Here is a 14074-nt window from a genome sequence, read left to right as displayed (position 1 = left end):
GCCAGCCCTTATTTGCCCTCAACTTACTCTTCCTTCCAACTGAAAGTGTTGACTTTGATCAGTCAGGATGGAATGGCTATTATGTGCTCATTGCTTTGGCTGATCAAAGCATTAAAAAGCTGAGTACTATTAATTTTTAATTAAAATAATAGTGATCAGACTCTGACATTTTGGAAAGAAATGCATCAAGAAGATGGGAAACCATTAATTGGGAATCAGAGCTTTCTCTGACCCCAGGTAATTTTGATTTCAAACTTAGATGCAGAATGGGAGTTGGTTGCAAATGTCATTGATGTCCTTATAACAGTGGGGGGGGGGAAATCCAGATGTCAGGGTTTCTATGGAAGTGAGTCTTGAAAAAAGCCTCTTCTGATCTATGACTTTTGATCAATCCTTTGTGTCATTGTGGAGTGCTGCCACTGACATTGTGTCATGCAGGGGCTGGAGGACTGAATTCTGGGGGCTTGACTTCGTTTTCTTAGGAGAAAATGCAGCATGTGAAATAACAGACACTGCTGATGATTGTGTAATGATTGGAGGAAATGTATCAAGATTTAGGATAAAGTGTGACTCCACAGTGCCTTAAAACTGTGACTCTGGGAAGTAGTTTTGAAGCTGATTTCCAGATAATTGATACTCATCAGCTTCATCTCTTTCTTGGTAAGCTTTTCTGTTTCTGTTTTATAATACAAGTAACTTCCGCTTTCTAATAAAATTGAAGTGTTTCTATATTAAAAGTAGCTTTAGGTATGTGAGCCATAGGAGAATTGTGAGAAAATATTACAACAGACAGAGCAGAAGTCACTTAGAAGACAGAAAAGAACCCAAGCCTCCATGAGAAGTAGGTGTAGGTGGAGCTACTTTTGCATTGCTTTTTTCAGAGTTGAGTATAAGACAATTCTGTATTTCTGTCTTTGGAAGTGAAGATAAAGGAATTAGAGAAGCACAGGACACAGGGCATAAAATAAAGTCTTTTCCATGAAAAAAATAAAATAATTTTCTACTGAAAAACAGTGATTTTAACATAGTAGAATATGTCAAAATTAGGATGGGGATTTCAGTAACTGAGAGATTAGCCAGAGCTTGGCTTGTGTGGTATTTTTCTCTGGATTCTTCCCGAGACTGTGGCTAAATAAAAACATTAAAGAGAAAGGCGAGAGAGCTGGTAAATTTTTGAACCTGAGGTGGGATATGGGAGACCAAGAGAACTACTGACATCAGGTGAGACTGGGGCAGGGAATTAAAGAACAGATTCAGGATTAGTGCTCAGAAAGCAATGTGTTAAAACCCCATTAAAATAAAAAGAATTGGAGCCATACTGGGGTAGGGAGGCTGAAAGGAGTGAGGCGTGTGCTTGAAAGGAATGAGTGAATTATTGACCACATGTGGGGAGGGGCTATAACATCAAGCAAAGATAAACTCCCAAGCCTTGCAGTGGCAGGAGTAACACTGCCAGCTCCTATATATCATGAGCATCATGGGTTTTGGAGCCTTTTCCTTTGGTTGTTCCCTTTTTTCTTTTTATGAGCCTTGTGAGAAGCTTCTGTCAGGCCGGGACTTATGGCTGAGTGGAATCCAGCTTCTTCGAAAGGAATCTGCTCCCTTGGTTTGTGCTGCCTGCAGGGAGCAGGGGAAGTGCAGCCCTTGGGGAAGGCAGGGAGCCAGGAGCCGGCTGCGACTCAGAGCAGAGCCCACTTCCACCTTCCTCCTCTGTTTCCCACATTGGCAACCCCAGGCCTTAACAGCTAACGAGAATGGCCTAGAAACACAATTTCATAGAAGAACAAAACACCTTTTGATTCATTTTACTTTCTGTCTGCTCTCAGAGACTGTGAATTGCATTAATTGCACGTTTTCAGTCCTTTTGCCATAATCATGAAGACGGAACATCCGTAAATAAGTAGAAGCTGAGGTTTTCACACAGCTCTTTTTGATTTTGGTACTTTGGCCCGCTTAAATATCTGCTCTTGTGAGATTTTTGCTAAAACTAAAAGAAAAACAAAACTGGCAAAACACCTTCCTGCTTTCTTGCTTCACTTGTAATTGGACAAAGCACGTAATTTTCATTCCAGACCAATTGCGCCATTCCCCCTTATTTTATTGCTGCTGCTGCTGCTAAGATGAAATCTGGAGTGTGGAGATGGAGGGCTTGGGTGATTTATTCCATCAAAAAGAAGTGGTTGGTGAACATCTGTAGATTGCGTGAACAAAGAAAGTAGTGAAAAAGTAGCAGTGAACTTCTTTATGTCTGTTCCTTTTTTTTTTTTAAATAATCCTAAAGCACATTGCAAGACTTGTAACACTCAGAGCAACACTCAGTGGAAAAAGAAATTGTGGAGTGGCAAAGAGTAGACAATCTGAACAGAATAACACTGATGGAAGGTAAAGCTAGATCTCTAGGCAGGAGGAAGTTAGATAAAAGATTTAATATTAAAATGTGTTTTAAAATTTGTTGAAGTTGTAAAGCACATATTTTGAGAAGATAGCAGTATTAAGGTTAATTTTGAAACTGATTATTTCTTTTCATGAACATGTACTCTGATACAGTTTGGAGTTTTATGTGAATTTTTTTCTCCAAGATTTTTTTTTCTGCAGAGAATGGGCTTTAGGCACAACACAGGGCATTTGAAGTCGTTGCAGAGTTTTGCCTTTACATTTCCAGCTCTAGATCCATATAAGCACTTACAGGATTTTCCTCTGAAGTCAGTGGTTTACATCTGGAAAGAGGACATTCCTTTGTGTTCCAAAGTGAAGTACTATTTCAGCATTGTATTAATGACCAATCTAACCCAGAGTGAAATTGCTGATTTGGCTAGCAGGGCACAACTAAAGACTAAGACCACACACTGAAAAATGAGAAAAAAGGTAAATATTTACTGGTTTTTCATCCTGTTTGTTCATGCATTATTAGGGAAACGGTCTCAAGAAGGATTCTGTGATGGATCATTGTTAAAGCAACTTTGCCTTGGATTTATAGGGCAGGAAGGGACCTTTGGAAATCATCTAGTTCATCTCCTTTTCCAAGGCAGTTATCTACAGCTGTCATTCCTGACACAAGCTTACATAAACTGCTCTTAAATCTTCCAATAATAAAAACTCCATATCTTCCCTAAACAGTCCCTTCCAGTCTCTTCTTTGTTTTTACTGTTGGAACCACTTTCCTCACATCTAACCCACACTCTCCTCGTTCTGGGTTTATTCCATTACTACTCGTGCCATCTGCCAAGGATAATGGAGGACAGCTTTGTGCAAAAGCCTCTCAGTTTATTTCCCCAGCATGCTTTACCTCGTAACAGAAATCCCAAATTTGTTCCTACTTTCTTCGTAGATAATGTTTCTTGAGCTCCAGTCCTTCTTGCTGGTTTGAGTTTTCTCCAGATGGTCTGTGTCTTTCTTGGAGCACAGAAGGCGTGTCACACAAATGGGGCCAAAGAAGGGTTTCACAAGCAGCCAGAATCCTGCCTTTTGCTTAGGCTGAACAATTGCCATTGTGGCCATAATGTGTTTAATGCTCTCACGTAGAACTTGTGCCTCATGGGATTTGATGCCATAATCAATAACATTTATGACTGGGCCTTTAAGTTGCACAGACCTTTGCTCCATGATTTAATCAGTTCTGCAGGAAGGTCCAACCACAGAAACCAAACTTTGAAATGTCTCCTGCCGAGCGTGAGCAGGTACTCACAGGTGCTTCAGGTTTCTGGAGTCCCACTTTTAGCCTCTCACAGATGTTCTTAGGCAGTTTTTCTGTCTCATCCCCATCCTGAGGCTGCTTGTCTCTACCTGGGTCTGTCCTACTGCTTCCAAGTGCTGCGCTGGTGGGCAGCAAGTTGAGCACTGGCAGGTCAGTCTTATGCCTGGACAGATTTTCTGTCCTCTGGAAGATGGCAGTCAGACAGACAGAAGTGTCCCGTGGCTGGCAGTCTGTTAGGCCATGCTGAAGGACTGATGGCAGTACTCAGAATAGCATGGGATGCCTGCTTTGTCAGAGGTGGCACAGGTACAGGATAATCACAGGCAATGGTAAGAGTCAGGGATCTTCTGCTCCAGTGTTGAGTGAATGCAGCGTTTTCTCTCATTTCTTCCAAATACCACCTCTTCCATTTGTTCTTTTGCCTCCAGCTTTCTTTGCCAGCCTCTTGGGTTTTTTCATGTTGTTGAATCCTCATATTCTCATTCTCTTTGCTAATTGCTAAACTGCTCATCAGTTTTAATCATTGTTTTCAGGGTTCACTTAGCTGAGGTTTACTCTTCTTTGTCTCTTTGTCTGATGTTGAGTTTCCTTTCTTCCATTTCCAGTGGCTTCTAGACAGGTGTTCATGACATGGTATTTCTTCTCATCCTTTAATCCATTTTCTTTTCATTTTCTGTGTCAGCTGCGACTGTTTTCTTCTTGCTTCCTTCAGTTGTCTGTGTGATCTGTGTTATTTCCCATAGTCAATTGTCCCGTTTCTCCAGAACCTTCCATTTCCCTCACACAGCAAACTCTCTGTTGTGTCCTGCATTCCTTTCTTGCTTCCATACCACAGCTGATTGGAAGTACAAGCAATTTAAATGTTAAAATCTGGACTCACAGCACCCCAGAGCTGTAGATGCAGAGATGATCCCTGTGAGTGTCTCTGGCCTTTGCCAGACGGATGTTCATTCATAAGGAATGGATGGTGCATATGGAGTTCGCTTTCATGTAGGGACTGAGAGAGACTGGAGTGTGCTTAGTGAAAAGAGAATTTTTATGCTTGTAGCTTCAATGTGCTGAAACTCTGCTTGAGCACATGGGATCTGTTTGGTGAGGTTAGAAGCATTTAGAGAAACAAGTTTGGACTAATTTATATAGGGTTACAGAAAGTATATCTGTAACTTCAAATATTAATATAGTAAAACTTAAAATGTTTCACAGAACAGAAGGGTTGATCAAAGATCTGAAGTAGATTCCAGTTAAACAATTGAGGACCCTTCAGTCTGTAAAAGATGTTGGAGAAGGAAGATAAGAAACTTCAGAATCATAGGTGGCATGGGGAAGGTGGCTGTATCCTGACTGTTTAGTTTCTTTTAATGCAAGAAACTGAGGGTCATCAAGTGAAACTTTTAAGAGTTAGGTGTGAAATAAAAGGAGGTGATTCTTTGTACAGCAGAGAGTTGTCTAGAGTGACACTGAAATCCTTGCCAAAGGATGTGGTTTGCTGAAGCTTTAGGTGTGGTCAAGAGCAGACTGGGCAAGTTCATGAAAAAGAAACTGAGAACGAGTGTACAGCAATCACAGCTGACACAGGGAGGCCCTGAACTGAACACACGCGGGGGCATGGATAGTACCACGTCTGCCTCCTATTTAATATCCCTATGCTTCTGCTTATCCTGCTTACATGGAGCTTTCTTAAAAACTGCTGTTTAAAGCCAGCTTGGCAAATGGTAAATATCACTAATTTTCAGATAGGAAGACCCTACTTGGTGTTTTTATTAAATTGCCTTCAAGAGATGGTGATACCTCTGTGTGTTGGGTGTGACTGTGGCTGCTGGATCCCTGGAAGTTCGAGGCCAGGCTGGGTTGGGCTGGTCTAGTGGAAGGTCTCCCTGCCCTAGCCAGGAGGATTGGAACTGGATGATCTTTGAGGTCCCTGCAACCCAAACCATTCTGTGTATTATGTTTTAATTACCAAGAGAGTGAATTTGGCTTACACAGACAATCTTTTCTGGGGACAGATGCATACTGAAGGTTGAAGCCACAGGACTTTTTATTCTTTGACTTTTATGGCTCAGAGGTTAAGATTCCTGTCAGAATTCCCACCTTTCAGGCACACTCACAGTTGCATTCAATATGGGATTGTTATTTGAGAGTACGAGTCAGTTCAGATGGACATTAAAGAATGATCTAAAGGGCCTTGGAGTAGACCTCTAAATTCACTTTATTCAGCATTGGCATTCTGGTACCTCCTCTTGGATTTAGCGTATGTTGTACCCTAACGGAGTCTTAAATATTTGTTTAAATTGAAGCTGACACAATTAATGGTGAATAAGAGCATGTTTTCTAAATTTCAAAATGTCAGTAAGATGTGTTGCTTTGGTTGTGTTTGAAGGGTAATGTTTTCTTTCTTTCAAATGAGAAGAGTATCATTAAGTTGATTGTATGGCTGTAGAAGGCCAACTGTGCTGTTTGAAGAAATTGGAAAGGAGTTATTGTCTAATGCAGTTTAATTGCTTTGTATAAACTTCTAAAATTCTTCACCTGAAGTTCATATGAACTCTGTCCTGCCTCCTTTTTGTAACGGAATTGTGCTGCATAAGTTGAATACTCCTTTCAAACCCAAATCTCTATAATAGTGTAATAGTGTCAAACCATAATTTCATGTTGTTCTGTGATTCAGTTACCTATTAGAAGGAGATGGTGTGTCAAATGCTTAAATACAGCTTTTAGCTGAGATTTTTTCTTCTTTCTCTTTGTGGTATCTCCATTTGCCCTTTCCAACCTTGTCTGTCCTTAATATCCTTTATTCAGAAGGGTGATTTATTGGGTTGTTAATCCTGTAGCAATGCAAAGCTGTTATGCCTCACCGAATACGGTTTCTTCAGTAGTTTCCTTTCAAGCCTCTTCATTATTGAGGTCCAGATATTTACAGAATATTTAGATGATGCTGAAAAGCTTTATCTGAATCTGAGTTTTAGAGTAACTTTACCTCTGTGAATATCTCACATGTATTAGAACTCACACTGATGCAGACCCCAGGTGGTGTATCAAGTCAGAAATGGGGGTTTTTTTCACTTAAAATGCAGCTTGCAGGTCTTGATTTGAATTTACATAAATGATACAATGGTGGATCTTCACTAAGGGGACCACTTTACTCTTTAAATAACACAACATAAAATGAGAGCAAAGGCAAAGTATTTTGTGCATTAGGACAACTTGGCAGAGCTAAATAAATAGTAGGTCCCCTGTACCGTTTAATTTAGCCTTTTAGCATATGTTAAAACTACTAACAGGGTTAGGTGGGAGAAGAATTCTCAAGGCCAGTTCTCATCAGTCTGCTTCGGTAATCAGTACAGACGATGCACTGAAGTTCTGTTTTGCTCCCAAATACTCCATTTCATTGTGTTGAGCTTAATTTTAATTGTGAAAAATAGATGTTAAAAATGTTTTAAATTTCTGTAGCAACTAGTGTGTGAAAAAGACATCCTGAAGGCATTTCCAGACGTTGAGGAAAATTATTGCGTAATTCCTTTTAAAACAAATGGACTCGTAGCAAAACTCACTATACCCTTTTCACTTTCTTTTTCAACCCAAAACATGAATGAACTAGATCTTTATGCTTTCCAAGTTGGGTTTCTTTCTAACTTCAGTGCAATTGTGTTCATAGCAAATGGCAGTAGTGATGATCTGCAACTTAGTATTGAGTGTTGAGGCAGTGACTATAGCTAGTGGATCTTACTGGAACTGCCATGCCTTGCATTTTCTCAAATATAGTCCATTGTTTTTTCCTGTTTAAACCTGGTTTTAGTGTGATTAATTGGAAAAGGTGAATGCACAGCAAAACTCCTTTGGTAATACCAGTCACACAGTAGGCTGGGAGGGGATTTCAGAAAAGTTACGAGGTGAGCATCCCTTGAGCTGAATCCAAGAGTTTGAAATTCTCCTGCTATTGTCATCGTCCCCTTTATCTCCGTGTGATGCTTGGATTCCCCTGTGCAGGCTCCCCTGAAAGAAGGGCACCTGTAACACCTCTCTGCACAAGAGGCAGCTGCAGGATTTCCTTTGGTCTGCTGCCCTCACCACCAAGTACGGAAAGGGTTGGGTAACTTCAAGCATCTCACTGGCAGACAGGCTCAGCATAGGCCACTGTCTTACTTGGCACTCAGCTGTGTGGGGACCCTGGCAACACGGAAGGAAGTTATTCCTATGAGAATGAGGAAGATAGATTTATTCCCCCCAGCTGTGCATGTGGAGTTGTGGGGGCATGGCAGTGCCCTCTATCATTGCAGCCTGTGGTGCATGTATGAAAAGTAGGCAGGAGAGTGAGAATGAGATACTGTTGAGGGTCACACAACCTCCCATGGACACATCTGAAGATTTCCAGGAGCTGCACAGTACTCACGTGGGCACAAGTGCACATCTGTGAGATACGGGACACAGCATAAACAAAACATGTTTGCATGAGCCAGTCTGCACATCTGCTTGTTATCAAGGAGCCTTGGCTGACACAAGATACCGCAGTGCCATATCCCAGCTAAGAAGGATCCAGGAGGGGCTTCTGCTTACTCTTGGAAGTACAACTGCAGGCGGATGTGATATGTTTAAAGTGCTGGTAATCCTGATGCTAAGGTTTAATTGTGTTTAAAAAAAAAAGTTTGAGGGACTCTCAGTTTTACCTTAATTCTCTGAATATTTGCAAGCAAACCAGATGTTTCTCCTCCTCTGGTTGTGATTTAATATTGTGCAATTAGTTGCCCAATACTGCATGTGTTGAAATGAAGTTGTTTCAGTGGGAAAACTGTGTTTTAGGATGAGTCCTGATGACTGTCATCAGTCAAGTAGAGGAAATAGTGACTGTTCTCCCTTCCTTCAGGATTAAGAGGCTGCAGGGCATTTTGTTTTCCTTTGTCAGGATGTGGACAGGGGAGGATTACAGCACTTTAGATTCTTGTCAGGGGATTGAGTAAATTCTGCTTGAGGAAGAGACAGTGTCCTGAGAACTCGATGAAAAAAGAACCTGTGGAAGAGCGAAAGAGTGATGAGATCAACACGTTTCTTGTTAGAAAGGGCATCCTTCAAACAAGATCCAAGTCTGGATCTCCTCTCATGGTTCAATGGGAACAGACATTAACTTCAGACGTTACTAGCCTTTCTGTCTCTTACTGCATCCCCAAAACCCAGTATGTCTGGTTCATTCTGAACACAGTTTTTCCTCAGTGTTATGTATTAAAATTTCTGTGCGTTCAAATATGTGAAATCCTTTGGAATGAGATGAGGCATAGGAGTACCTCCTGGTAATAAACCACTGCTGGATCTTTAAAGCTGTATAGGAAAGTAGCATTTGTCATGGGAAAATACATAATTTAAGTTGAAGTTACAGATAAGGATGAACTTCCATTTTGGATTGGAGCACCTAAGATATATCTTAAATGGAGTATTGATAAGCTGCTTCTTTCTCTTTTTTCTTAGCAGCTTATAAAAAGATTTGTGACACATCGTCTCTTGCTTCTAATCCCATTTTGAATTATACTGTTCTTAAAATATGTTAATTATGATAACAGATCTAGGGTTTGATCTTAAGATTTGCCAGTATCTCTATTTCGTTATCTTCAGTATGAGAGCTCTTCTTGCATCACAGATTTAGATCCTCTAATTGCATATTGACATATGGAAAGTAGATTTGTAAGTACTTTCTGCAGTCCTCAGATGATAGGAAAAAATCTCTACCTTCTGCCCATACAGACATAACTTAAAATATTTACTAAGCACTTAAAGCTAAAAGGCTAACGTGATGGAACTGGCCACTTCGTACTGCATGATAAGCCAGCAGCTGTGGCATGTCAGGAGGCAGAGGAACGTGGCTTTCCTGCAGAGGGTGTCTCCAGCGTCCCAGCGGATGCTGGGAGTTCACTGCCACTGAACGTTTGTGGGTATCTGGCTGTGGGATACAGTTGGGGCCCCTCTGCTTACCCTCCCTGGAAAGTGTGAAACATTATTTTCCCCCTTTAATAATCTCTCCCCTTTATCTCAGCCCCACAGTGTCCTGGCAGTGCTTTGGGCACATCCTGCTGCTCCTGTCTTTAACTTCTGCATCCATGTGCTCACAGCCTTCAGCGAAGGTTCCCCCAGCCCCCTCCCTGTGACGAGCACTTGGTTCAGCTGCGTTCCCCAGCTCTGCTGGAGCAGGAGCAGTAGCACAAACCATATGATTCTTGACAGCTTCACAGCTGTCCTCACCACACTGCAGAGTAGCTGTGAAACTCACTGCTCCTGTTGTTTCACTCCACTCTGCCTGCAGAAAGCTACTGCTGGAAGTTATGATGCTGGAGCTGCCTTACAAGCTCCAGAAATAACAGCTTTACTCCTGTATGCCTTTTCAAATAATACCACTTGAAAAGTTAGTTTATTTTTTTCTTAATTACGCTTTCATATTTCTCTTTTATAGACCTTAACATTATTGCATATTTGCTATGACTCCACTTGAAGGAGCATTGTTTATTTGTTTGTAATTATCCTCAAGTCTTTTAATGAGCAGTGATAGTCTGTCCTAACAGAATGTATGAATAATTATTTATTCCACTGTGGATAATCTTGTGTTTGTAACTAGTGTAATTTATATACCATGGTGTTGCCTGTTTAAATCTCTTAAGTCTCCTCACAAGTCTCTGTAGTCTCAACCAGCATAAATAGCTTTGCTTTCTCTGCTTAGGAACTGTGCCTGAGAGGCCACATCAGGTTTCACTGACAGACAGATATTAGTGTATTTGTTGCTCTATCACACTGAAAGCTAGCCATAAAATAGACATATGTACTGTTCAGTGTAACTAGTCATTTTTCACCACTCTCACGCAACCTTCATCCATATTTTCTTTGGATTTTTTTTGTCTTCGGGTATCTTTTTCTAAAGATTTCTGGAATGTGTCAGACATTTGCCATCAGCACTGGGAGTTGTGCTGTCTCATGCTGGTTGTGTGTTGGGCAGATCAGTGAGGGTTGTGCAGCCGAGGCCACGAGATGAGGACAAGTGTTTCCTAACAGTGCTATAGGAAGGTATAATTTCAGCACTGTGAATGGGACTTACTTTATCTGCTCACCAACCTGCATGTTCCCAGTGGTCCCATCTGCCTTAATGAAAGTGCAATCCTACCGATCAACGATAGGTAAAAAGCATTTGGTTTCATTCTGGGCTTCATTTTGGGCTCATGATATGCTGCACTGTTCTTAGCACCTGACAGTCTGCTATTACCAGTACTGTAACAGTACAGCAGTTCAGGTTTCTTTCTTCTTTTTCTTTCTTCCTGGTGTTGCTCTGTGGTGAGAGCAAAAGTAGCCATCCCAGAGTATGATAAACCAACTCTCAGGGGCTTTGCTGGATTCTCAGGGTTTTCTCTTCTGATCTGGAACTTTCCTTTTCCACTTCCACTTTTTTCTGTTGCTGTTCTTGTCTCTCCAGGCTGAAAAGCACAGGCAGAGTTTATTTTTTCCCTTAGAATTTAGTAAATATTATACAGCAGTTTAGCCTTAAGGTTTTCTCTTCCTCCCACTTCGCTTCCCTTCTCACTCACGCAGCACAGAGTGTCCCAAATCCAAATGTGCCACCTTGGAGATGCACTGAAATCTATTTAAATGGAATTCAGACATAACCAAGCCTCTCTCCAAGTCCCTGATTCCCTGAGGCATCTTTTTGGGGTCTTTGGGGCATAAATACGAAGAAAACAGAATTGCTCATTTAAGCATTAAAAAAAAAAAAAGAAAAAAAGTGTTAAATGGCCTTCCTTTAATGCAAACTGCATTAGTTTCAGAAGTACACATTTTAAGTTTGTGGGTATGTTTATTATAGAAATATTTTTCAGTAGCTTCCATATGATGTGACACAAGGAGTGCTGTCAGAGCTGTCATTTCAATCCTGTCACTATGTTGTGCATGTTAAAACATAATTGCAAATGGTACAGGGTATTGCAGCGGTCACAGTTCTGTAAATATAAAATTCCTCCAGTAAAACTTTTAGACATAATTTTGTTTTTAAATATTGAAGTAAATGAGAATGTTTGGATTTGTGTATGTCATGCACTCTGGCATGTGTGATTTTAGCCATTGCTGTGGTTTTCTCATTATTCTGTTCTTCTCCATGTTATTAAACCTTTTGTGTATAGTATTTACACATTGTGTTACACATAAGCTGTATGTGCTCCCAGAAAGGTGTCGTAATGTTCTGTGTGTTCTGTAACATTCTGATGCCTTTTAGCAAGCGTGGGTCTAGACACACAGAATTTTGGAAATTTTGGGATGGAAACATGGAGATCTTTCTGTTTGCTTCATTAATCAGGCAGTTTTGGGAACAGAAAAAAGTTCTTTTAATGTAACTCTGAATTAGCTGGAAATAGTGTTTCTGAGCATTGAATTCTGATACCTGACAGCACGAGGGAGCTTTTATTGTCTTGTTACAAAGAGTTAAATTAGCATGAAATTTGCTTTTTGATGGGCTATCCTGTGCTGGTTTTTCCCCCAATAAAGAAGTAATGATCTTCTCTTTTACAGCGAACAACTCTGCGCCTTTTGTTACTGTGGAGAACGGAGCTCATTAGGACAAGGAGACTTAAAACAATTCGGTCCCACTCCTGGGTATGTTATCCCATGGAAAAACCAGCCTTTAAATAAGAGTGAAGCCAGCGACAGCACCGATGGAGCCTGTGAGAGAACTCCAAGGCAAAACTCAGTGCCACGCAAACAGAGAGGCCAGAAGAAGTAAGTCTGTTCTATAATAAATAGGTAGTATTTTTATTTTGCACAGAGTTTGGGAAGGATCTTTACTGGTTCTGTACTACAGTAGGCAAATAACTTGTATTTGTGAAAACATGGGTTATTAATATTAATACATTTTTGTAAGGAGAAAGCTACACATACAAAAACCTAACCAAAAACAGAACCCCAGAACAACCAACACGTGAGCAGTATAGCAGTAGCTGTCTCTACTGCTTTTTAAAAATGAGTTTGTTTCTTCCCCAAGTGAGAATTTTCACTCTGGAAGAACACAGAAAAGAGACATAGCTACTGTAAAGCACAGCTCTACCTGTGATGCTGAAGTAAAAGTACGCATGAAGGGTGGAAGAGGATGGACTTTCGACACTTCATGTGTCATGTAGACTGGACTAATGGGCAGCCCCTGCCCACCAGGTTGGAGCTTCTTCCCTTGCCCTCCAGTGCTGGCTCTTGCCCTGGTACCAGCGCTGTTGAGGGCACACAGCGGTGGTTCCTGCCCTGCAGGAGTGGGGTTTGCTGGCAGCTCTCCCAGACGGCAGGGTTTGGTCATGGTCTCTGGGCCTCAATAATTGTGAGAGATGGCAGGGGCCCCGCAGTGGAGTGCCTGACCCCGCAGTGGAGTTTGCTCAGTACATGACGTGTCTGGTGAGGGCACTGGGATATGACTGATCAGAGCCGCGTCTTTACGGGTGCGGGGGTCGTGTTGCTGGGGGTTTGTGTTGACTTGGATACATTCATGGCTGATGGTGAACTTGTGATCACTGAGTGCTCGTTGCGTGACAGAGGGGCTGCAGCCCTAGAGAAACCTGAAGGGAGCCAGTGTTGATGCAGGGCTACAGGCCATGGCTACAAGTTGGGCCATCCAGGCTTGAGGGCGGTGAGGAGCTGTGAGTGGTGCAGGGTTGAGGGCGATGAGGAGCTGTGGGTGGTGTGGTCTTGAGGGCGGTGAGGAGCTGTGGGTGGTGCACAGTTGAGGGCAGTGAGGGGCTGTGGGTGGTGCGGGGTTGAGGGTGGTGAGGAACTGTGGGTGGTGCGGGGTTGAGGGCGGTGAGGGGCTGTGGGTGGTGCGGGGTTGAGGGTGGTGAGGAGCTGTGGGTGGTGTGGTCTTGAGGGCGGTGAGGGGCTGTGGGTGGTGCGGGGTTGAGGGCAATGAGGGGCTGTGGGTGGTGCGGGGTTGAGGGTGGTGAGGAGCTGTGGGTGGTGCAGGGTTGAGGGCGGTGAGGGGCTGTGGGTGGTGCGGGGTTGAGGGTGGTGAGGAGCTGTGGATGATGCGGGGTTGAGGGCGGTGAGGAGCTGTGGGTGGTGCGGGGTTGAGGGTGGTGAGGAGCTGTGGGTGGTGCGGGGTTGAGGGCAATGAGGGGCTGTGGGTGGTGCGGGGTTGAGGGTGGTGAGGAGCTGTGGGTGGTGCGGGGTTGAGGGTGGTGAGGAGCTGGGGGTGGTGCAGGGTTGAGGGCGGTGTGGTGATGTGGAGTCACGGGCTGTGCGGGGTTGAGGGCTGTGCGGGGTTGAGGGCGGTGCGGAGCCGCGGGTGGTGCGGGATGGTGCGGAACTGTGGGCGGTGTAGGGTTTGAGAGCAGGGCAGTGATGCGGAGCGGCGATGCGTGGTCGAGGGCGGTGTGGGGCAGAGGGCAAGGC

The 14074-nt window shown here is 42.9% G+C and overlaps 1 protein-coding gene across 1 annotated transcript in view; it reads left to right on the top strand.

The window, feature by feature from the left end:
* Positions 1–14074, top strand: part of KMT2C (lysine methyltransferase 2C) — a 193626-nt gene that overhangs the window by 63671 nt on the left and 115881 nt on the right. The window contains 1 exon segment of the mRNA XM_039549549.1: positions 12218–12424. Coding sequence (XP_039405483.1) covers positions 12218–12424 — 207 coding nt within the window.

This window comes from Corvus cornix, chromosome 2 (genome assembly GCF_000738735.6).
Source record: "Corvus cornix cornix isolate S_Up_H32 chromosome 2, ASM73873v5, whole genome shotgun sequence".
Lineage (NCBI taxonomy): Eukaryota > Metazoa > Chordata > Aves > Passeriformes > Corvidae > Corvus > Corvus cornix.
The sequence above is the reverse complement of the archived record's forward strand: the minus strand, read 5'-3'. Positions and strand labels throughout refer to the sequence as shown.